General features: G+C 38.8%; 2 protein-coding genes across 25 annotated transcripts in view; one reads left to right on the forward strand and one right to left on the reverse strand.

Moving 5' to 3' along the window:
• Positions 1–5,355, forward strand: part of JMJD1C (jumonji domain containing 1C) — a 296,047-nt gene extending 290,692 nt beyond the window's left edge. For all 12 annotated transcript variants that reach the window (XM_081568966.1, XM_081568963.1, XM_081568969.1 and 9 more), the window contains 2 exons: positions 4,074–4,205; positions 4,454–5,355. In XM_081568966.1, the coding sequence (XP_081425092.1) occupies positions 4,074–4,205; positions 4,454–4,543 (222 nt within the window). In that variant the 3' untranslated portion in view covers positions 4,544–5,355. The remainder of the gene's footprint in view (positions 1–4,073; positions 4,206–4,453) is intronic.
• NRBF2 (nuclear receptor binding factor 2) overlaps positions 5,159–25,979 on the reverse strand; it is a 248,653-nt gene continuing 227,832 nt past the window's right edge. For 8 of the 13 annotated variants that reach the window (XM_081568982.1, XM_081568980.1, XM_081568979.1 and 5 more), the window contains 3 exons: positions 22,868–22,952; positions 17,424–17,464; positions 12,339–16,080 (listed from right to left, as the gene is read on the reverse strand). In XM_081568982.1, coding sequence (XP_081425108.1) covers positions 15,370–16,080; positions 17,424–17,447 — 735 coding nt within the window. In that variant the 5' untranslated portion in view covers positions 17,448–17,464; positions 22,868–22,952 and the 3' untranslated portion in view covers positions 12,339–15,369. Of the gene's footprint in view, positions 7,306–12,338; positions 16,081–17,423; positions 17,465–22,867; positions 22,982–25,979 lie in introns of those variants that run through there. The other 5 variants (XR_014076522.1, XR_014076521.1, XM_081568976.1 and 2 more) reach the window with 5 other exon arrangements.

Raw genomic sequence — 25,979 nt, forward strand, 5'->3', positions numbered from 1 at the left:
AGGGTTCATGGTGAAAATTAAGTCTTTTTCTCATCTGTGCCCTCAGTTTCTCTACCCTAGAGGCATTCACTATTAGCAGAGAACCATAGACAGTCCATGAGTGTAAATGTCTCTCTACTGCTTGTACTTTCTTGAGGGGGAGAGAGGGAAGATAATAGTCTTTTTTTTTGTTCTCAAAATAGTGGGCAAAGTAATCCTGTTTAAAGTTCAGAAGTCACTGTGCTTTAGCATCTCTGCGTACTTGTATTTGATCTGTATATACACACACACACTCCTACTTAAGATGCTATTGCTTAAATAGACTGAAGCAACATCTGTGACCTAAACTGGCAAATTCTATTTTGAGCTCTGCCACTAAATTGTTGAGTGTTCCAAAATAAAAACTTATCTACTGCATATTTTGGCATAAAATTGCAAGCATTTCTACCTTCCTTCCTTCCTTCACATGGTGTGATAATGACAGTGCAGTTATTTGCACTCTGTTGAAAGGGTGTTGGCCATGACTCACAAGAGGTGGTAATGTGGTTTTTACAGAGAATTAAAAGGAAGTACAAACTCCATTCACAGTGTAACTTGGACTTAAGATGCACAATTATTTACAACTTATTTAGTCCTTAGATCTAAGTCCTGAAAACTTTTCATTCACTTCCACCAAACCACAGATAGCCCTTAAAAATAATCCCTGAGCTTAAGTCAGTGCTTCTCATACTATAGCATACACCAGAATTCCTGGAGCGCTCAATATAACACATAATGCTAGACCTTAAGCCCCGAGTTTCTGATTCAGTGGGTCTGAGGAAGGACCTGAAATTCTACATTTCTAATAAGTTCCCAGGTGACTCTGATGTTACTGTCTGGGAACCACGCTTTAAGAACCGCACAAATAGAAAGCCCTGGCAAACCCAAGGCATCTATCAGAAAACTTTCTACCAAATGATAGCACATGAACTGACAGTCCAGCAGTGCTAGGGAAGAATCAATATACTTTTCGTTGTCAGCAGTGAACACTTTGAGAGACCTGGGGTTAGGGGAAGGAGGGACGCAGGTGACTCTGAGCAGGGGCATTCAGATGTGTATCTTGGCAAGCTGAGGGAAAGGGTCATAGCAGCAGCCCTCCTTTATATTCTAAGAACTACTCTAGAATTGCAGGCTTAAAAATCTTCTGTTGGCAAACATGGCTGAGTCTTTGAAACCCCTGTGTTTGTATATCCTTGGACAAAGCAGAAGGATCATGACCTCCAGGATTTACTTTGTCTCAGCTCTAGTATCCTGAGGTTTAGAGTAGCTTTTAGTTCTAAAAAGCAGCAGTTTTTTTGTTTTGTTTTCTAAATTAACACAGAGTCTTTAGGGCTTCCCTGGTGGCTCAGATGGTAAAGCATCTGAGCATCTGCCTGCATTGCAGGTGACCCAGGTTCAATCCCTGGATCAGGAAGATCCCCTGGAGAAGGAAATGGCAACCTACTCCAGTACTCTTGCCTGGAAAATTTCATGGATGGAGGAGCCTGATGGGCTACAGTCCATGGAGCCACAAAGAATCGGACACGACTGAGCAACTTCACTTCCTTTCTTTCTTTCTAAATTAACACAGAATCTTTACTGGTAATGTTTTCCTTAATTGCTTAATTGATTTGTGTTTGGTCATTCACAGTAAGTTAATAATATTCCTAAGTTGTAAATTATCTGCATTCTTATGACTAAAACGACTTAGACAAAAATCACAGTGTTAAGATAATAACCTTCCTACCATGAAAACAAAAGTTACATTTTCTAAACATTACCTACTGATGATTACAACTGATCCTTGAAGGCAAGTATGAATTAAGACAGTCTACCAAGGAAGTGAAATGTAAAATGACTCACAAGATGGCCCAAAAAGGGGTAAGTGGAATGGGAAGTTCAAATATGTTCTGCTTTAAAACTAAACCTTGCCTCTTCAAACTAACCCTCAAGTCTTTAAGCTATCTATATATATCAATTTGAGGTCATCAGGAAACAGTCATCATCTAAGAGTGCTTTTAAAACAACTATAAACTGGCTAAGACTGACAGAATCAACTTTTTCAGAGCTCTAGAATATAATTCAAAACTTAACATTGGCCAGGAGCCTGCCTAATGAAGAAAAGGGTATCTGGTTTTTGGTCTTTAAGGAAATCTCGAACACTTCAGATAACCTAACACAGACATCAGTGACGAGACCCAAAAACAACAGTCTTTGCAAAAGTAGTTTGGAAGGATCACAAAACAAATGGATGACTACAACCCATGTCAGTCAACAGCAGCACTCTCCGGCGGGGGTAGAATCTGATTTTATCTACCGCATTATAATGTTTAGATCCCCAGTTTTCAACCAGAAGTCACAGAGCATACACAGGAACTGTAAAGGATGGCCCCTTCACAGGGGAAAAATACCTCAACAGAAACTGTTCTGAGGGAGGCCAGACATCAGACTTATTTGTCATAGACTTCAAGTCAGTTATCTTAAATATGCTCAAAGGGCTAAAGGACTATGAAAAAGGGGGGGTGGGGGAAACAACAAATGATGTATGAACAAAATTAGAATGTTGATGAGGAGAAGTTATTTTTTTAAAAAAGATTCACATGCTAAAAGTTAAAGGCACAAACTTCAGAAAGACTGACTTAACTCCCCACAGCTTGTTTAGCTGAATGTAAGATGGGACAGGGCATTTGGAGATCGTGTATGTTGGCATGACTGAGTTAATGCAGGATTGTAAAGCGTCTCTGCTACACAAGAGATCACGGGAGCTGGGTTCCTGTTGACTTGCCATTTATTGGCTGGTTTATCTTGGAACAGGTGCTGAATCTCTTGTCCATAGTTTCCTGCTCTGTGAAATAGAGCATCTGTTCTACAGACACATAATGAAGACCCACCCGGACTGTACAGCGATGCTGACAATGTGAGGCATCCACTATGGGCATCCTCCAGAGGGACCAACAACCTAATGATTACGTGAAGAAAATGTTTAATATATATATGTGCTACCAAGCTATCAGTAGAAGCACAATGCTTGAGTTAAAGAATAAAGACATTTGCAACTGTTCAGGTGGTCATTATGCCCAGAGGAGGAATTACAGCCCCTTTGGAATTTCATCATTCTTATCATCAGATTTTTTCCAGTCTCTATTCCCCACTTACTATCTCCCCGTTCACAGTTCTCCCAATTAAATTTATTTTCATATTTTTAAAAATGAGAATAAATGTAAATGTTTAATTTTTCAGTTATTTCTTCCTTTCCCAGGAATTTTATGGTATCTTTTAACATCACTGGAGTTATAGCATGGAAATAATCCAGATTGGATAAGCTTGATCCTTTCTCTGTCATTATCCTGAGCATTGCTAGAAAGTGGTTCTAAAGAAACTGTAAAGTACATGCTGAACAAATAACAGATGATATTGACTGGCTTCTTGTGAAACCATTTAGTCAAGAGAAAAAGAACTAGTAGAAAAAGCGGTTGTATTGATAACACAAGAGACTGAAGGATATCTTTAATTGGTTGATTTGAAAGAAAGGCACAAAAAAAATCTTAGGGAGTTCTAAAACTGTGTGGTCAGTAGATCTTTCTGGAACTAGTTTTCATCACAGTTCCTCACAAATAATCAAACTTAAGTTTTACACCCGAGAGCAGATTAAAGGAAACGAAACTTGACAGTGAAATGACCCAATGCTGCAAGTCGGAGAAGCAACGTCAGACATCCAAACTGACTGCACTGCTTGGGGAAACATACCTTCCATACAGCGGTTTGTTCTTAATTAACATCCGAAAATCTACCTTGACAAAATTGACAATTAGGATCCAATTATCAGCCTCTCTGAAGGATTCCTGGAAAAGCTTTTTTTCTTGCATCATTTAAAAATATTCCATTTACATGAAGTCATGTTACATGAAACTTTTCAGTGATAAACTTCTTCATAAAGTGTGCTGTTCCACTTTGAAATGCATTTGATGTTTTGGAGAAAATAAGTTCTTTGGTGAATTGTCTCTTGTTAAGAGACCACTTTGCATCTCTTTATTCCCACCTCCTAAAACTTCTGTTTTACTCTGTTTGGGGAATAGGTACAGAATTTTCACAGCTGTATTCAGGTAACTGAAGACTTTGTGTCTCCAGAACATCTCGTACAGTCATTTCATTTAACACAAGAACTGAGACTTTTGAAGGAAGAAATCAATTATGATGATAAACTACAGGTAAGAGATGAGTTTTCTAACTACTTCCTGTTCTGCAGGTTTTTTATATTCAGAATTATGATACATGCATAACAGCTTAGGCTGTCATTGCCTGGTTTGTCACAGTACAGTACCAACCAGACCAGTATTTAATTGTGTGACTCATTTTAACTTTAGCTTAAGTTTGTTTGTTTTAAAACTCTTGACGCAGTTTTCATTTGTTAATTTATCTCCTGCTGAAGTGATTAGAAATACAACATCTCTTTCAGGTTAAAAATATCTTGTATCATGCAGTCAAGGAAATGGTGAGAGCTTTGAAGATACATGAAGATGAAGTAGAGGCTATGGAAGAAAATTAGATGTGGTCCAGTTTAATGTTTTTAGACCATTGAACTGGAATTACTTACTCTTAGACAATGATATGTATGTACACTGACTTAAGTTTCATAAAACCATCAGTGCCAAGAAATTCTCTGTGTAGTAATTACTTGTTACTGACACCACAGCAGTATAGCGTAAGTCACAGCTCCTGTGATTCAATATTAAAACAAGCTAAATTTTAAAAGCAGCAATCGTAGCTGTTTTTGTATTATAGTGTATATGATGTTTGTGAAAATGCCAGATTTAAAATGATGTATTTATTTTTGGAAAAAAAATACAAAATTCTATGCTATATTGTTGATCAAGTGTAAATGTGACCTTGTACAGTTTACTAAAATAACTGATATTTTTCACTACATTGAGACAGTTACTGTGAGAATAGGACACAAACACCAGCTATTGCCTGCATCTGGGAAATTGCTGAATCGCACAGCATACATGTCATAATCAGAAAATTACTGCCAAATAATTGTAAAATTTGTAAAATATAAAGTATATAAAGTAGATACTACAGACACTTCAATATTTTGTTGAAGCTATTGACTGTACAATTAAACATTTTCAAAAGGTGTAATTTATTTAAAATTGTCTCATTTTGGTAAAATTTATGTGAACTTTTAAAGCTAAATATTAAACTTAATATGCTATGTAAATATATACATATATACATTTAATGATGTATTTTTTTAAAACATTGGCTTGCTTTTATTTGTTAAAGTGCAAGTGTTACATATGGCTTTGTAAAGTTGAGAGGGGTTTTACATTTTCCATTAAAAGGACTTTATCAAAACTGGGCTAGTGTAAGCGTTCTCCCTTTTGCTGTGTGGATTCTGGGTGCTTCATCATCATCAAGGCGACTTACCAGCATTTTCTTGTACAGTGTCCTCCCCCGGAACACTGCCCTCTTGTAAGCTTTTTTTAGGCCATCACAGGTAAGTGCCTCGAGTTTCTTGTCCTGTGGCCTAGCTGATGAATACAGAAAACTCCAACGTGTTATTTGTGAACAAATTTATTTCACAGAGGAACTCATAAGTTTTAGAAGTCATAATTATGAGATTATATTTTCATACAATTTCAAGTAAGTTTTTTTCACTGCAGAGATACTTGCTAATATACGGTTGAGGTATGAGGAGACGAGGAGGCAGGCAGGGAAGAGCCTGAAGTTACTCAACCTGGATTAAATATGAGTTCTGTTACTTATTATGCGACTTTGGTAGCTGCATTAATTTGGAGTCTTGGCTTTAATAGCTGACTACTATTATCAGTTAGTTGGGTTGCTTGAAGCTCATAATCCTAACCTTTTGAGTTTTATTGGAAAAATGCAGCCCTCCACTGACACCTGCAGGATGTTGAAGGAATGACCTTTTCTTAGCCGAAAGCACATCATTTAAAATGAAAAAAACAATAGCCTAAGTTATGACCTTGTAGATAAGTTGCTAGTTTTTATTCTGTTACTCATGTCCACCATTTTAGGCTGTGTCACCCTCTGCTCCAGGCAAGTTTCAGCCAGGATGTGAGCAGTTATATTTCACATTAATACTCTACCTGGCACAGGGGTTAATGGTATGGATAACTACAGGGCCAGTGGTTTAAAGATGGGGATCAAGGGGCTGATGACTACAGCTTTTGTTAAGTTTATTATATTTTAATAATACCATTTTTCAAAAAGTGCCTCAACTCCTTAAATGGTATCTTTTGCTTAATGTTTTCATATATTCCATCAGATTTAATTTAGATGTGAAATTAATTTTAAGCCCAAGATACTAATTCTGGAGTAGACTATTCTGCTGGCCCCCTAAAGTCAGCCGGGAGCCCAGTCTTTGGTGAGTTTCTTCCAAAAGGTTTTTGCTTCTCTTGCCGTTGCTTGAGCCACTTGCAAACCATACTACAACCCCTACACAAAAGCTGAACCTGATCAAGCCTGGCAATGAAAGTCGGGGACATACTAATTTGCCTTCTAGCCCCTTTCCCTAGACACATTAGCTGTCTGAGACATCAAACATACTTTCAGCAATGACTTACAAAATCAGTAAACTCATCTTCTAAAGGAGCAGAGAGGTTGGAGCTGCTTCTAGGACTGCTGTTTTAAAAGGTGAGTATCACAAATCCCCATGGAGGACAGAGCTCAATAGACACTTCCAGGGTGTGTCACAGGCAAGGCAGTGTAGTCTCTTCTCCCCTGTTCTGTGGTTAGAGTACAAATTATTTTCCTGTCAAACACCTGGAGACACTGATCGCTTGAGGTGCTTTTCTTAATCAGCTAAGACTTTAGCCAGCCTAAGAAACCATATGTGGCATATATGGGAACTTTTCACCAAAATTTTCTAATATAACATTATTTCAGAAACAAATGTTGAACAAAACTTTAGTTAGCAAACTTTTTCCAGATAGAAAGGGAAAAAGCCAGCCTACAACCTTTCCACCTTATAACCTTTTACTAAAGGAGACAGAATCCCATTATAGCCAATTCCTAAAAATCATAGCACCGTGCAAAAAGTCGCATAAAAACCATGAGGCTTAAAGGAGGGGGGAATAGAATGTGGGCATAACATTCACAACCTTTATCAGAACTATACATTTTTAAAAGGCAGTACTGGTTTTACATGTGCTAAATGTTTGAGAAATAGATTAACACTGCAAGTGTGGCACCTTACCTTGACCAGAGGCTTGCTTTGGAAGTGGGCATCACAAGGGTTGCAGCTTGTGATGGAGATACTGTCACGTGGTAGAAGGAGGTTATCTGAAACGAGAGGAAACGTTTTAGTGTCAGATGTAGACGGGTGTGGCTCAATACCACGGTGATAGTTCAGGTGCCACACGCTTCAGTATAGTTTTTCCTGCAGTCAGAATTCCCACTTAAGCAAACATTGTGTTCAGATTGTTCCCTATATATTAATCATGCTTGGATAAATGTGCATTTTTGAAACAGCTGAAGTGTCTGTACAACAAAAGATTATTTGAATCAAAGCTTTCAAAATCCAGTGAAGCTATAGAATTTCAGAAACAAATTCTAGGACTAACATTTAAAAAGTTGAAACATCTGTTAATTGGTTATCATGTGACGTGGTCACCCTGTCACACACCCTCACTAAGGAGAAATTAAAGTTGGAATGGTAAGCCCACTTAAATTGAGCCTGGTGACATATGGTTATGAGTTCTAAAAACAAATGTACAAGCTCCAGAAATTACAATGTAGAGTCAGGGATCCATCCTGGTTAGTGGATCTCTGAGGCACTACATAGGACCTACCGTACTCCACTTTCACGTATGGCACTTGAGTTAAGGAGTCCGCATTTTGGTCTTGGCATTCCATTCACATCTTTTCAACCAATTAGCAGTTCCATTACTGTCTAAACTCTGGGGAAAAGGGTTTATTAAAAGGTAAGACAGGGATGAACACTAAGTCATCCAGAAATTACTCGCTTTTTAAAACCACAGAAATTAAAAATTTGCATTATCTGCGTTTTCCAGATTTATCAAGATACTCGAGTGCCAACCAGTATAAAGGACTGAGGGTAAAAAGGGATGACCACTATTGGTTTACTTCCCACAAGTCTTTTGTTTGTATTATTCTGCTTTACAGAGCCATTGATCAAGTGTTACATAAAAGCTGGTATTATGTTAGTTGGGAAAAAACAAACAGTATGTAATCCTAAATATTTCTAGTACCTTTATAATCCCACAAATAGATTTACTGTTTACTATATTTTACTATTACTGAGCTATGTTCCCTGATGGCTCAGCGGGCAAAGATTCTTCCTGCGATGCAGAAGACTGGTTCAATTCCTAATCCCCTGGAGGGCATGGCAACCCACTCTAGTTTTCTTGCCTGGAGAATCCCCATGAACAGAGGAGCCTGGTGGGCTATAGTCCAAAGGGTAACAAAGAGACACAACTGAGCAACTGAATACAACCATGGATAGGCAATGCTATTGTTAACCTGGGCTGAAAAATTACACCAAAGTCCAAGTCCCTGTCTTGAACTGTAATCCTATTCATTCTTTTGCCAGTTTTGCGCCAAATGAGTCTATGTCTTAAAATTTTTAAAAATTCAAGTACTGTATTCAACCTGAAAGACCAAAGCAAATGTCCTTCTAGAATTTACCAGAAGACTCAAAAAGTATTGGTAATTTAAATAAAGTTGGTCTGTGATCCTGTTACTGCCTCCACACAACTTTTAGTTTTTATTCACCCTGAAACTAAAGAAACTAAAGAATGCAGCAGTGATTAGCATGTTTCAAATGCCTGGGCCCTTCCCCAAACACAGGCATTTTCTCACAAGAACAGGGAAATAATATGATCTGAAGCCAATAAAACCTTGTTGGTAGCAACGGAGGCCCTGGGACTTTGTAATATCCTCAGTACCAAAACTTATTTGGAGAATCAACTTCCAGGAAGAGAGGCCTGAAAGTCATTTGGCTCCTCAGACCTCTACAGCCTCCCTTTCCTAACCTCTTTCTCAAAACTGTCATTTACCTCTGGAAACCCCTGATGAGGTCATTAAGTATCTAAACTGTACTGTATCCTTCTCCCTGGACTTGTTAGCCTTCAAGACAATCTCATTTGTATCTTGAGTCCTCCACATCTCATCCTGCTGCCACACTGAGAAAACACTACCCCCTTTTTCCCCCCAATTTAATGTCTACCACACAAAGGACCATAAAAACGGGCCCCAGCTTACCAGGACCCTTTTGACTACTGAGCAAATCCTAGCCTTGAAAACATAACCCAAGTATTTTCCATTCCTCAAGACCAGGAACTGACCCTGGCCCCCTCACTCCTAGGAAATGTGCAAGGACAATCCGTATGAGCTGCCCAATATTTCCTCATGTGTCTTGCCATGACCTCATTCTGACCAAGATTACTCAGTTCCTCCTCCCCATTTCTTACGGTATGCCTTTGTTCTTCACCGAGGAAGCCATTTCCCCATCTTCTGACCACATCACTACTTTCATGAAAGCAATACTTATAATTTTATAGTACTAGTAGACAGTGGTATTCATATTGCACCCCTTTAACTTCTTTTGCTTATTCATAAATACAAAACCACTCTGACAGAATGATTTACTAGACACCAAATAATGATTTCGTGTTCATCTGCAACCCACCACAAACTCCAAAGGAACAAGAATCAAAGTTTCTCACTATTCACTAGATGGCACCGTTGGTCAGCGGTGACTTAGAACAGGCTTCCAGCTGGGACAAGATAGGCAAATCCTGAGACAGTCTTGCCACTCATTCTGACAGAGATCTTCAATTAGGCTACAATAGAATTACGACAAAACATGATAAAGATCACTGTCTAGAATGATTCAGTAAATAATAGCTGTTACTATTATTATCACAGGTCACGTCTTTTCAAATAGGTTGTAAATACGCCCTGTAGCGGACTGCCTTACTCTGGTATTTGTTCACCTTTAAAACAACAAAACTTCAATCACAGCTCCTCAAAGATGAAAAAGGAAACCACAGAAAACGGACATTACAATTTCTACAAGTGATTTTAGGGATGAGCTCAGCTTTCAACAGGTGGTCTCCAACTTCTTGGGGAAAAGTAGCTGGGGAAACAGTGGCTGGGGTGCAGTGGGAGAGTATGCGCCTGTGAGAAACCTGAATGACCAGGCCCCTGGGCCACGGTAAGAAAATTAAGACAACCCGTGTGTGGCCCAGGAAAACTAGCGCAGGACTGCTAGTCTATACCTCTCTTCTCTTGGCTCTGCTGCCAATCTGGTATACAAGTTTACATAACTCCTACCTACCTTCAGGGCCTCAATTTCTTTTAGACAATAGGTCTTGAAGATCCTAAAAATTTTAACATCACATAAAAAAGTGTTCCAGCCAAAGCAATCTCAAGAAAAAAGAACAAAGCCAAAGGTATGCTCCCTGACTTCTGAACTATACTACAAAACTACAGTAATTGAAATAGCAGAGTTCTGCACAAAAACAGATCAGTGCCAAAAAATAGCCCCAAAACCACCTCATACACATACGGCCAACTAATCTACAACGAAGGAGTGAGAATACACAATGGAGAAAAGACAAGCTCTTCAATAAGTGCTGCTGGGAAAACTGGACAATTACATGTAAACGAATGAAATTAGAACATCCCCTAACATAAAAGTAAACTCAAAAGGGATAAAAGACCTTATGTTAAGACCAGAAACCATAAAACTTTTAGAAGAAAGCAGCCAGAACACTCTTCAATATAAATCACAACTTTTTTTTTTTTTAAATCTGTCTCCTCAGGAAAAGGAAACAAAGGCAAAAATAAATAAGTAAGACCAAACTAAACTTAAAAGTTCTTGTCCAACAAAGGAAACCACGGACACAAAAAGACAACCTACTAAACAGGAGAAAATACTTGTGTTACGACTAATACAGGTTATTGCCTGAACTATATAAACAGTTCATTAATTAAATGCAGACAGTAAATTTAAAAAGACATTTTTCCAAAGAAGACAGATGGCCAACAGACACATGAAAAGATGCTCAACATTGTTAGTCAGAGAAATGCAAATCAAAACCACAATGAGATATGACCCCACACCTGTCAGTATGGCTGTAAAATGTAGTATTACTTGGCCATAAGAATAAAAATTCTTCCATTTGCATTAACACGGATGGACCAGTAGGGTATTATGCTTAGTGAAATACATCAGAAAGACAAATCCTGTATGTTATCACCTTAAAAGATGATTAAATACAACAAAAACAGACTCATAGGTAATAGAAAAGAAACTACTTACTGGTTACCACTGGGGACACGGAAGTGGGGAGGGCCAAGACTGGGATAAGGGGTTAAGAGGCACAAAGTACTATGAATAAAATAAGCTGCAAGAATATAATGAACAGGGAATACAGCTGATATTTTAAATGGAGTAAAATTTATTAAAAATAACAAATCACTATGTACACACCTAAAACTAATACTGTAGAAACCAACTACAATTTTTTAAAAAGTATCTATAGTGTTAAAAGCAGAAAGATAGTGTTTAATGTTTTGAATTAACTTATCTAGAGAGAAAATATTTTCATTATTTCAATAACCTTGTGTTAAAACACTAGGGATAGACAATGTCTTCAAGAATGATTTTGAAAGTATCTTATTTCCTCGTAAGCATGGTTTCTGAATTCAGTATGGACTTACCTGTGGTTACCATGACGTTATACTATTACTACATACTAATTTTCTGAAAGAAATGTTTTTGTTGACATTCTGTGAAAAGCTGAGAGTAAGAACTTAGGACTGCTTTCTAATGTCCAGGTAGTTATCTGGGTTCAAAAGCAAGAGGCCACCACTGAGTAAGGAAGGACAAGAGTCTACTCCACTTCCAGTACATGCATAATTCAGTTTCATTTAGTGGAAGAAAGCTTTCCTTAAATCCCTTTCAGGGCCTTAAGCTACACAGAGAGGAGAGAGCACCTACAAACCCCAGCTAGGAGATGAGGCACGAGCCTTGTGGAAGTGTTTTAAGCACCCACTCTGATAACTCGGTAAAGAATCTGCCTGCAATGCAGGAGACCCTGCTTCGATTCCTGGGTTGGGAAGATCCCCTGGCGAAGGGAAAGGCTACCCATTCCAGTATTCTGGCCTGGAGAATTCCATGGACTGTAAAGTCCATGGGGTAGCAGAGAGACACCACTGAGCGACTTTCACTCACTCCATGGAGACACTGTTAGGTTGCTGCAAACATACTAAGTCATCTGGTCAAAAGGTACATACTGGGTTGGCCAAAAAATTCCTTCAATTTTTAAGTAAAAATAAAAGACACATTTTTCGTTTTCACCAAGAACTTTATTGAACAATGTTAATCACCATTTTGCTCCACTACCTTCTGCCAATTTGCAGGCAACTTCATAATCCCATCTTCCCAAAATTTTATCCTTTTAAGCAAAGCAAACCGTTCCAGGTACCTTAACAGTCTTCCAGGGAATTGACATTTTTTTCCATTAAGAGAATTTTGTAAAGACCCAAATACGTGAAAATCCGAAGGTGCAATGTCTGGTGAGTACAGCGGATGAATCAGAACTTCCCAGTCAAGCTGTCCCAGTTTTGCCTGATCATCAAAGAAATGTGATCTTGCACTATCCCGATGGCAGATGATGCACTGTCTGTTGACTAATTCCAGACACTATTTGTCTACTGTTACTTTCCCTTGGTCTAACTGGGAGCAGTATGCTTGTTGGGAATTGTTTGGTTTTCCAGAGGAGCTCATAATAGAGGACTCTCTTCCAATCCCACCATATCTACATCACCACCTTCTTCAGATGAAGACTGGCCTGAATTGTCTGGTTGGTGGTGGTTCATTTCGCTTGCCCCAAGATCTCTTCTGTTCTACCTCATGGTACAGTATCCACTTTTCATCACCTGTCACATTGCCCATTTCCGTTCTAAAAATGAATGTTTTCATTACATTTAAGTAGAGAATCATGTGCAGAAGTACGATCAAGGTTTTTTTTTGCTTATGTAGAACTCAAACATCAAAGGGAATAACAAAATCAAACTGGTGCAACTGATTTTCAAAGTTGAGTTGGATATTTTGAAATATGTTGGTTATCTCCTGCATGGTATAACGGTGATTGTTCTCAATGTCTCGATTTGATCACTATCAACTTCAACTGGTCTACCCGACTGTGGAGCATCGTTCAGCGAGAATCGCCAACTTGACAAACCTCTTTTGACACATTCCATCAGTCAGAACACCTTCTCCATACACTGCACAAATCTTTTCTTGCATTTCAGTTGCATTTTTACCTCTCTTGAAATAATAAAGCATAATATGTCGAAAATATTTTCTTCCATTCTCAATATTAAAATTGCTACACAAAAATTCACCAATTTTGATAACTTTTTTTAAATGCACATTGATGTACAGTTGTCACAATACAATCTAACAAAACTGTTTTGAGTGATGTTAAAGACAACTAAGTGCTACCAGAACCAGCTTATGGAAAAAACCGAATAAACCTTTTGGCCAACCCAATACATCCTACTGACAGACTCAAATATAAAACCTAAAAACAAGATTAAACAGGAGTACTAAAAAGTGTGAATAAATGCTTCAAAGACAATGCAAAAGTAAAGTTAGTCTATTTAACATGTATGTTAGTGGAAATGCCTAGAACAGGGTCCTGCAGAATACATGTCAAACTGCTGAAAGTAATGGAGCAGGGGGAAGGGAGATGGTAGAGGAAGAAAGGGAAGGTGTCTTACGAAGTGTTCATGTCAAAACATAACATCTCGTTTTTAAAAGTAAAATAGGCTACTAACAGTATTATTATTGGCACAATCTTTTAAATCTCAAGTTTTATAAGGAAGGTTAGACAAGGAAAGTATTCTTAGTCTAGGATACTACAACACTGAGATGGACAATCAACAGAGAATAGAACTCTTATCTTATTTTAAGAAGCTAAGTTTATTTTTGGTTTCATCTGCACCAAGATGAGACACAGGAAAAAAGGGACTTCTGCACGGTCACTTCATCTTATTGTCCTTCTGCTGGTTTCGTCACTAGACATGTGAGCCCAACCCCATCCCCTCAGCCCAGTTGTCCCCATTCCCTCAGGAGACACTGTTCATCCATATTTTTGCCTCTCTCCCAAGATAAACCAAGTGTATGCTTTAAACACACCCAGTGGCTTATACCCTCATGTTTTCACTTACACCTTCCTCTTCTTCCCACTCCTGAACATCACTGGACTCTGTAGAGAGGAGAGGATCCAAGTAGTGCTTCGCTACCTCTGCTCTGAACTGGGGCATGGCTGCCTCCAGCCTGAACACTGTCCCTGTCTGCCAGCCCACAAAGGCTGGGTACATAGAGGCCTCAGCAACTTCCTTGTTCGCTTCCACCATAGTTGTAGAGGTAGCTGACTACAAAACATACAGAAAATCTCTAACGTATCAAAGTAATTGTTTGACAGAATGTCTTCAAATTCATGTTCAAAATTTCCAACACAGAAGCTGAACAAAACTTGCTTTTAACAAACGTGTAAAATACAATTACTTTATTGATTTATTACAATCAAATACTGCCGACTAGCATTACTTCCACTCATGCATCATTAAAAACAAAAGGATATTTCCTTGATATTTTCAAATGATGCATTACACAATAAACAAAAAAAGTTAGAACTTAAAATGCACCCTGATTAATTATGTAAACTGGTAATTAAAAAAAAAAGCATAACTAATAATTTGGTTCCTTTCTTCATAAAATGGAAATTTAAATATTTCTCCTGATAGTCTTGAGGTTATCATTATGTTACGAGTAGTGCAAAGTGTGGCACACAGTTTCTTCTAGAAAGGTGTCTTACACACCTTATTAGACAAAGGAAATGTGCATAACAAGATGCATACCGTCAATGCATGATAGAAAGCATGTTTCAAATACAAGGTAGCCCCTCAGGCAACCATATTATTTAGGTTTTGCATTATCATTTATGGCATTATAGATTAATTACACATAACATACTTTTGTACATTTTAACCCTGAAGATAAGAAAAATAATTGTTGCTTGAAAAAAATTATTCCAGGTAGCCATTTGGTTTGTATCAGGAGAAAGTGAACCTCCAACAGTTTAGTATCTGCCAAGTCTGGAATCATTAACTTGAGTCAGTAAATCAGACACGCGACATGTTTCACAGTGACTGTTTCCAAGTCCTGTCAATGCCTCTTCTCTGCAGTATACCTGGTGCAGCATCTCTGGGACTACCCTTACATGTGGTTTTCCCTTTTTTATTTTTGCTGGATTATCTGTATTACCGTATTATTTCCTCTCTTTACCTCTTCTATGGCCTTCCATTTTAATTATTCATAAATCCTTTCAGAATATCCTCAGAGAGCTCCATGAGGGGAAGTTCTGGAGATGGGAAATCCAAGGGAGGAAGATTGGGTATTGGAATATCCTTGGCTTTCCCAGTGTTTGAGGCAAACTTCTGCCAGGTTGAAGAGGCTGTTGCAGTTTCTGAATGTGGTGGCAAGCTCCATAACTCTGACTTTTCTACAAAATCAGCATCTACATCAAGCTCCTTTTCTATCGGGCCTTTTAGAAGTCTGGCCTTTTCAGCCTTTAGCTGTTTATTCTCTCTCCGTAATCTTTCATTCTCAGCCACGAGGAATTCCACATGCCTCTTCAAATCTGCGATTTTGGTGGCCTGCTCCTCTATAATTGTTTTATCATCTTTTGGGGCTTTGCTTCCAATGCATGGCTCTGCTGGCTCCCTCTTCTGCTGAAGTAAAAACAGTAGTGTGTCTGGATCCCTGTCAAAGACCCCCTGAATTTCAGGCAAGTGTTTCTCTGTGGAAGGGCTATACTTCTGAGAGAGCAGGGGGCTCTGGCCGTCTGCATCCTCAGCGGAGGGTCTGTGAGATGCCTGAAGTTGGGCAGCTGCATCCTTGTCTGCGCTCTGCTGGGCTTTCAGTCTCTCCTCCCGCTTTGCCCTCTTCCATCTCTCCTGGATGAGGAGGAGCTGTTTCATGTGGCTATCCCTTTGCAGTTCTAGTGATAAGTGAGCCTATTACACAGAAAGAAAGGTATAATTTAACATTTTTTTAAAGTCTCTTTAGTAATATCCAGTAAATGCTATTCTAGTATCTTCCTTTCTGAATAAGCCAGTATCACTTCAATTTTTTAAATTTATACTATGTTTGCAATTCCATAGAACGCCAAACATTTTCCAAAATAATAAATAGTATTTCTAGGTAAGCCACCATCTTTATTCATAAACAAAACACTGTTCAAGAAGTCAGAGTAAGTCCTATTCCAATTCCAAATCAACACACTGAATCATACCTTTTTTGAATGTGCCTCAGCCCTCTGCAATGCTATTTGTACTCAGCTTAAAATCAGAAAATTTCCTGTTTGGAATTCTATTCTACAACTACTTAAAGTCTTTCTATCAACAAGGGTTCAATGTATATCTATATTACATGGTTAACACAAGCAGTTCTGGACCGTCAAAAGGAAGTACACAGAATGGAAAACAACTTCTACAGAATTGGTATTTTTTCCCCTGTCACTGAGATCCCTTCAGATCTCCTTAAGTCAATTAAAGATTTACCAAGTAACTCCTAGGTATCTGCCACTTTTATTATCAAGAAATCACCTTTGGTTGAAGATTTAGCTTTGTATAAAGGCATTTTAAAACCCTAGGCAGGCTCTCCCCAAACACAGAAGACAATGTAAAGCCACTGGTGAAATAAAACTTAAAAAGTTCCAGAACCGCTTAGGAATTCAGGAAAAGACAGGTTTGGATTTAAATTATCTTTGACAAGCAAAGGAAAGGCCAATTGGTTTCCCCTTGGCTGGGCCGGCTTGCTTACTGTGAGCTAAATATCAGAAAAGGATTAAGAGGGGTCTCTAAAGGACACACATGGCAACCTAAGGTCTATGAGAAAACCCTAGGAAAAAAAAGACAAGCAGTTTCTGCATGCCATCAGCAGTAGTTTAAATTTTTATTTTATATTGGAGTATAGCCGATTTACAAAGTTGCATTAGTCTCAGGTGTACAGTAAAGTGAATCAGTTACAAATATACATATATCTACTCTTCTAGATTCTTTTCCCATACAGGTCATTATAGAGTATTGAGTAGAGGTCCCTGTGCTGTGAAGTAGGTCTTTGTTGATTATCTATTTTATATATAATAGTATGCATATGTCAATTCATTTAGTTTTAATTTCCTTTCTGAAAAACTAATCTCTTCCCCATTTTATGTATTTTTGACTGCAGTGTTTTGGGAGGAGCCACGTTTCCCTTCAAGAACTCATCTCCCTTCAAGAACTTTATTTTATACACAATTCAAATCTCCACAAGAAAACCTTTCTAACCCTTGTTGGAAATATGAAAAGTGTCTTACCTGCTCAGACTGTGTTAGCTTCATGGCTTCAGAAAGATATGCTGGTTTAAAAAAAAAAAAAAGGCACATTAATATATGTCATCATTTTGTTATTAAAAGATCCAAGTAAGAGTTTTAGTACTCTTCCTATGACAAAGAGAACTGGTCTTAGAAGCAATTCTGCTACACAGTTATCCTATTCCTAAAAAGGATTTTTAAAAAAAGGATTCTTAACTTCCCCAAAAAGGGGATCAGTGTTAATCAAATGGAGATATCCCATACTTCACCTGGAGGAGCTGGTTCTTTTAAATCACTGTAGCTTTCACAGTTAAGGAAGTAAAGATAACATAATCAGAAAAACAGAATTAGGGAAGATTAAAATTATATAAAAACCTATCAAAATCCTATTATGCTCACAGAAATATCAAGTTATTGACAATCAATTACTTTTTACCTACATGAATACCTAGACTATCATTCTGGCCTTCTACAAAACCATTTAATTGAATTAATTCTAAGTTATATCATCAGCCTACTATGAATTTGGTAGTTAAAAGTCCAAAAACTCACTGACATTTATAATAAAGCAGTTGCAGGCAGTATTATGAAATTTATGAAAGTGAGCTAACTGCTGGAAAGCACAGAGCCATGTTTCCCTTCAAGAATTCATGATGCATTTGTGAACTATACTCCCAGCCCTTCCCCATTTTATCTTTCTATGGATTTTATATTTTGTTGTATTCTTCTGTAAGCCCTTTTATAGTTTGTCTGGAACAAGATGGAGTATAAATAACAAGTATTATTAGCAACAGTAAAAATAACAAGTAGTATTAGTAACAGGTTGTGTCCAATTAATCCTCACTTTTTATCTCTTCCTCACTATAAACTTTTTGGCATCTCTCACACGTTAAGCTCCTTCTTGCCTTTTTGCTGACACTACAGGCACTGCTTTCTGTCTACTCTTAATCCAAATGTTTTAATGATTTTCTAAGTTCATGACTTGGAATTGTTGTCTGCCAGGTTCTATCACAGTCTTTAAGACAGACTAACTGGGTGTTCCCCTCTCCATCAGAAAACAGAGTTGGTTATACAGCCTTTGCTCCACCCATATTAAATTTTTTTCCCTCAACTTTCTTTTACTCCTATATTAAGTCTGTATAACTGCATACAGACCATTTCTTTTCCTTTTCTTCATGTTTAAGTCTGTTGAGACATTCTATTTCTTACTGTGATAGTGTGGATAAACTTCCCTAGACATCTCTCCCATTCCCTCTGCATACATATGTCTCCCTGTATGAACTACCATCTGCTTTACATTCAGTTTCTTAACAAATGAAAGTTTCACAAAACTATGCTTAACCCAAATGGAATACCTTCCCTTTGTAGAATCCTGAAACTATAACATGACAGAAGACACCCAAGGACACTGAGTTCCCAAAAAGCAGAGAACTCAACAAGAGTCACACTGCCATTTAAAAGATTTACCCAATGTCATTTTAAAATCTGAGTCTTTAAAAGAAAAAAACTTTTTTAAAAAAAATTAATTTAATTGGAGGATAATGACAATATTGTGGTGGTGGTTTTTAATCTGTTTGCATGGTAATGAATTCGCTCCACAGGCACAACAGGAACAAGTGCCAACCATGACAGAAATGTCAGGAGAGAATACTCATCTCAGAAAATCTAACCATGTGGTTAAGGCTCCTTCCTTCAATCATGATATATGGCTAATATTTAAAGTAAATAATAAGTAAATGGTGAGGAAAAGGAATTAAGAATATCTGAAGAATCTATTACTTTTTAATAACACCTGCTGCTGCTAAGTCGCTTCAGTCGCGTCCGACTCTGTGCGACCCCATAGACGGCAGCCCACTAGGCTCCCCCGTCCCTGGGATTCTCCAAACACCTACTACTATTCTACTATGAATCTGTTGAGCTGCTACCCAAGTATAAATTGTACAGCCTATCTGCACACAGCACAGCACTGACTCTGCACACACACAACACTGACTACACACACACACAACACTGACTCTGCACACACACAGCACTGACTGCACACATGGCACAGCACTGACTCTGTACACACACACACAGCACTGACTGCACACACAGCACAGCACTGACTCTGCACACACACAACACTGATTGCACACACACGCAACACTGACTGCACACACACACAACACTGACTCTGCACACACACAGCACTGACTGCACACACGGCACAGCACTGACTCTGTACACATGGCACAGCACTGACTCTGTACACACACACACAGCACTGACTGCACACACAGCACAGCACTGACTCTGCACACACACAACAATGATTGCACACACGCAACACTGACTGCACACACACACAACACTGACTCTGCACACACAGCACAGCACTGACTCTGCACACACACACAGCACTGACTGCACACATGGCACAGCACTGATTCTGCACACACACACAACACTGATTGCACACACACCCAACACTGACTGCACACACACACAGCACTGACTCTGCACACACGGCACAGCACTGACTCTGCACACACGGCACAGCACTGACTGAACACACACAGCACTGACTGCACACACACACACAACACTGACTCTGCAAACACACAGCAATGACTCGACACATACACAACAGTACTGCACACACACATTAACACTGACTGCACACACACACAACACTGACTCCGCACACATAGCACTGACTCTGCAAACACACATTAACACTGACTGCACACACACACAACACTGACTCCGCACACACAGCACTGACTCTGCAAACACACAGCATTGACTCTACACACACAACACTGACTGCACACACACATAACACTGACTGCACACACACACAACACTGACCACACACACACACAGCACTGACTGCACACACACAACACTGACTGCACACACACAACACTGACTCAGCACACACGGCACAGCACAGACCGAATGACAAAGGCTGATGTGCTCCGAATCATTTTTGTGACACCACAGTCTCATGAGAAGGTTCAGGTCAAGATCTATTTTCAAGTACATGTTAACACATTCTCACATCTGTTCATCTTCCAAAAAGTTCACTTTGAGTTCTAAGCATTGTTAATGGCTGTTACTAACTTCCCATTTAAGCTTTTGCCCTTTTTGCTGTCTGAAAATAAAGAAATCCACTTAGAGACTGGACTGCTTAAGACTGACAAGGGAGAGTTACAGCTGCTAATCAAGGATTTAAAGCAACAGAGTCCTCTAACAGTGGTGAATTCTCAGTAGTTTATAGCTTCTTTAACTTTTTTTTCAATATACGGTAGTAAAAATAAGTATACCTCCTCCTTCTCTCCTACCCCCTGTCAGATTTAGATGGCTATTTCTTTCTGAGTTTGGTGTCTCAGCTTATCAAGTAACCTCTGTATTTCTACATAGTCACAAAGCACTATCAGAACACTACCAAGCAGAGAGGATACGAGTCCTTAGTGCTGTAGTTTCAGGGTCTCCTCTGCTCTTCAACTGAGGCCCCTTTGTCTGCTAGTGTTCAGGCTTTTGTCCCAACATTCCTCAAATGACAACCTTCCCTTGTTGTGTCTCTAACATGATTTCCAAACACTAAGTTGCTTACTCTCAGGATATATTTACACACCTCCCAAAACAGCTCTGTTCAAGCCTAGATGTTAAGTCAATTTAGAAAACACTGAGTTCATTCCACCCACATTAATTCTCAAACTAGCATTACACTGACAATTCTACTCTGAAACACAACACAAGGCTATTTTCAACCAAGTCTAAACTCCAAATCAAATCGGCTGGGTGGGATTAAGTAATCACACTTAAAGTCGCACCTCTGAAATTCGGGCTAATGGAATCCAACGGACTGCCTTTATCTTTTGTACCCCTGAGAAAGTCACAGAATTTAGATCAAGAGAAAGGGGGAGAGGTGTTCAAAGCCCAACATTAAGTCTTCCAATGAAGACAGGAATATAGACTAGGAATGAAAGAAACTTCCCTCCCAGCAGGAAGGGAAGATCCCACATGCTGCTGAGCACCTAAGCCTGCAAGCCACAACAACTGAGCCCAGGTTGTGCTGCAACTACTGAAGCCCGAGTGCCCTAGACCCTGTGCTCTGCAACAAGAGGAACCGCCACCATGAGAAGCTGGGGCACCGCAACAAAGACCCAGCATAGCCAAAAACAAAATTAATAAATAAATCTTAAAAAAAAAAAAAAAAAAACTTTTATACCTTTTATATACTCAGAATATCCTACCAATCAGAGACACTGCTTTGGGAAAGCAAGTGTTCTCCTTTCTTGCTGCAAGTAATAAATCCTTCCTTCTCTGGGGAAAAAAAGAATATTCTACCAATCCATGCTGTGAGGCATGGCCAAGTAGTGATAATAATAAATTAAAAACCACAAAGATTTATGGGATATATACAATGTGCTCAGCCCTACAGCTGAAGGGTACACCTCAGTGGCAAAACTCTTCAAGAGTAAGACTTGAAATTTTCTCTCAAAATTACTGACTTGTAGGCAAGAATCACTGACATAGAAGGACTTTTCTAAACCAGTCTCCACTGTGCTTTATCTGTTTCAGCAGTAAGGCAACATAGGAGAAGATTCTGCCAGGAAAAAACAAGATGCTGACTGTGGTACTGGCCTCAGGGAAAGGAAGTGCCCTTCTCTAGCAGGAAGACTGCAGGGCCTGCTCAAAGAATCGTGGCCGCACAGATTTTGGATGCACCACTCCCACTCCTAAGCTTTAAGGTTTGTTACTCGGCCAACAGAAACCAGTCTGTACAAAACTGACCCTGCAGATCTATTTCTGAGTTCAACATAAACTAACTTTTATGACTAGGATAAAATAAGGTGTTTGAAAGGTATCCAGTAATTCTAAATGTCATACCTAAAAGAAGGTCATCAACGGCGTGATACTATAGGCATGAATGTATAGATGAAACACTCAGAAGGGAAGCTAAAGAAAGACCACAGGGAAGGGTTTTGATGGGTTTTCCATTATCAGCACCTTAGGAAACAGAAACTCAGTGAAAATTAATTGGCTGGTATTAAATTAGTTATTAATTCCAGAACCCAAAATGGCTAAATATTTGAAATCCAAACTCCTCTGTAACAATTAAGATGAACTGACAGACACTTATTGCAATCACTTCTGTCTCTGGGGATCTTTCAGCTCAGAAAGCTGTGTCCAGGAATCATTTACCAATAAGGCATATCCAATTTCCATGATTTAGAAAGACTAGGCTAAGAGGAGCTGGAAAATCTAACACATTCACCCGAAAAATATTCCAAGCTGTGTTCCAGTGGGTCAGTAGTGCCAGTGTGGTATATATGCAGGGCAGTAACACATCATTACTCTTGTGACTTTCATTCTAAATACTGTGTTGAGAGACACTGGAAAAAAGAAGCTGCCCAGCAGTTTCAGACTCAGTACTACTTAAAAAGACTACTCACCTGCAGCCTTTTTGTGACAAGAAATAGCCTCTTCGTATTTCCCTGCAGCTAACAAACGATCTGCTCGTCTGCTCTGTTGATGGGCCTAGAAGACAAACATTCCTCAATTCTTTACTGAAAAAAAAAAAAACTTTTAAGACAGTAATGCTGTTTGTTGCCACATGTGCCAAACCATTACAACTCTATCTGAAACTGGGGAAATCTAATGTGTAGTATCTCAAATGGCTGGTAACTTCTTTCAACTCTACTAATAAACTATCAAGGTTAATACCAGGCACTAATTCCTTCAAGGTGCTCACACTTGTCAGAGATTAACCAAGAGTTAAAATCAGGTTGTTACTCAAAATGTATATTTTCTTGTTGTTTAACTCATTCTTCCTTTTCAACACTGAAGTTACTATTTACATTTTAAAGATAAAAAATTTATACATTATACAGTTGAGGAATTAATGATACCAATATTTAATGTTATGGTAGATATTTTTTCAGGTACAATTCACCTAAACAACAGACTCAGAAATACTGAAGGCATATGGATTAACTAAGTAGTCACTGGTCTCCTTACATCTGTGTTACATTTAAGAATTATTACATTCCTGTGAAATGTGTTTCATCTCTTACAAAAGGAGCTCCCTAGACTCATAGTGGTCACATATCTTACATTAAGTTATACAGTGAGCAGGCAAGGAGAAAGAAATGGAAGTCTTCCAACTAGGCTCATGTTTTCCTCACTAACAAACTCACAGATAATTTAACAAAGCTAATCAAAGTGAAAAAAGCACTATACACCTATGTTCATAGCAGCATTACTCACAGTGGTCAAAAAGAGGAAGTAACCTAAGCATCAACAGAAAAATGAACACAATGTGGTATATACGTACAGTGTAAAATTAGCCAGGAGAGGGAGGAAAGTGACACATGCTGTAACGTGGAAGAACCTTAAGGACTTTAAGCTAATAATGAAATATAAAATGAGCCACTTAAAAAAACCAAATACCGAATGATCCCATTTACGAGGTATCTGGGTTCAGTTTTTCAGTCGTGTCCTGACTCTTTGTGACCCCATGGACTGCAGCCCACCAGGCTCTTCTGTCCGTGGGATTTTCCAGGCAAGAATACAGGAGTGGGTTGCCATTCCCTGCTCCAGGGATCCTCCAACCCAGGGATCGAACCCTCATCTCCTGTGTCGGCAGGCTGATTCTTTACCACTGAGATATCTGGGAAGCCCAAAGACATGTCTAAAGTAGTCAAATTCATAAAACCTGAAAGCAGAATGGTGGTTGCCAGAGACTGGGGGGGAGAAAAGTGCGATGTTCCCATTCAATGGGTGTAGAGTTTCACTTTTACAAAATGAAAAAGTTCTGGACATCTGCACAAAAACGTGAATATTCTTAATACTACTGAACTGTACATTTAAAAATTATAGATGGCAAATTTGGGAGATCTCTGATGGTCTAGTGGTTAGGAATCAGTGCTTTCACTGCCATGGCCCAGGTTCAATCCCTGGTCGGAACTGAGATTCCATAAGCCACATGGTGTGGTCAAAAATTTTTTAATTAAAAAAAAAAAAATCAGAGATGGAAAATTGTATGTTTTCTGTACTTTACCTCAGTGTTTTTGTTCTTAACAGCAAAAATCAAATCTGTGTCAGATGTAAAATGATTCATCTTGAATGCTTTTCAAAAAATGTGCCACTGATGCTTCATAAAAACATTTCAGAGGGGACTTCCCTGGTGGCCCAGTGGCTAAGACTCCGAGCTCCCAGTGCAGGGGCTCTGGGTTCGATCCCTGCTCAGGGAACCAGATCCCATGTACCACAGCTAAGACTTCACACTGAAGATCCCGCATGCCGCAGCTAAGACCCAGTGCAGCCAAATAAATAAACAAATCTTTAAAAAAAAAAAAAAAAAAAACATTTCAGAGGATCACTTTTGTAACTGAGATTGGAAATATTCTGAGCATGCTTACAAATCATGCTCAGTGGAAAACAGGTGAAGACAAAAGCAGGGAACAGTACACCTCTAGCAATGCCTGCTGTTTATGTTTCTCCTGTTTCCATTTTAGTAAGGAAGAAGTAACACTCTTAGAAACAAGATTATTCTTCCAATTATTTCAGAGGCTTCTTATTCTTTAAACAGTAAACTTTTTCTCTAAGTTTCAATTCATTCCTAAAAAGGGGGGGTGGGGATAACAAGAAATGACTATGGGCTGAAAATAATTTCAACCATGGAGTCTTGGACTGAAGGAAAAAAACATGTTCTAAACACAAGAATATTAGATAGTATCCAGAAATGATAGATATCTTTGGGAAGAGAACGTACATGATGACGAAAACTAAGTTACGACCAACATGATTTCTCCAAGAAATGTATTCTGAATATCGCTAAAGCAAATAACACTCAGGTTCTAGGTAGGGGGAAAAAAATGAAAGAATCAGCACATGCCTTTACCTTTCTAAGCTTGAAAGAAGCCTTCTAGAAGAGACAGTGTTCTCTGAAATCCAAAAGTACTTTCTAACTAGGATGGCACAGTGTAGGCAAAGCCCTACCAAGAACCTGGGGCACTGGGCACAAGTCCTCACTCTCCCACTAAAACCAGCCAAATCATCTGGGCCTTCAGGGTCTGTTTCCTCACTTGTAAAATGATGGAGTTAGACCACAACTGTGCTTCTCAAGTTTTAACTGAATCTGAATCCCCTGTGGAATACATGTAGACTCTTCTTCAGTAGGACCTCAGATTCCACCAGTGAAGTCAGACCCACAAGTTCCCAGACACACTTGAGAAGCAGGGATGAGATGCTCTCTGGGGTTACCTCATTCTAACGCTGTGTTTTTAGTTTCTGTCCAATGACATCAATCCCTTTCTACCTTGGACCACATTTATGAAGCTCCCTAGTTAAACTTCAAGTTTCACAATAAGAGAATATTTTTTCTTTCTCATATCCTTTTTCATTATGGTTTATTACTTACTTCACTTGTTATGATAACCTCCAGACCCATCCATGTTGCTACAAATGGCATTATCTCATTTTTTTGTGGCTGAGTAATACTCTGTGTGTGTATACGACACAATACTTTTATCCATTCACCTGTCCATGAACCTGTTTCCACGT

The sequence above is a fragment of the Giraffa tippelskirchi genome, chromosome 2, assembly GCF_054371585.1.
Source record: "Giraffa tippelskirchi isolate mGirTip1 chromosome 2, T2T-mGirTip1v1.2.pri, whole genome shotgun sequence".
NCBI lineage: Eukaryota > Metazoa > Chordata > Mammalia > Artiodactyla > Giraffidae > Giraffa > Giraffa tippelskirchi.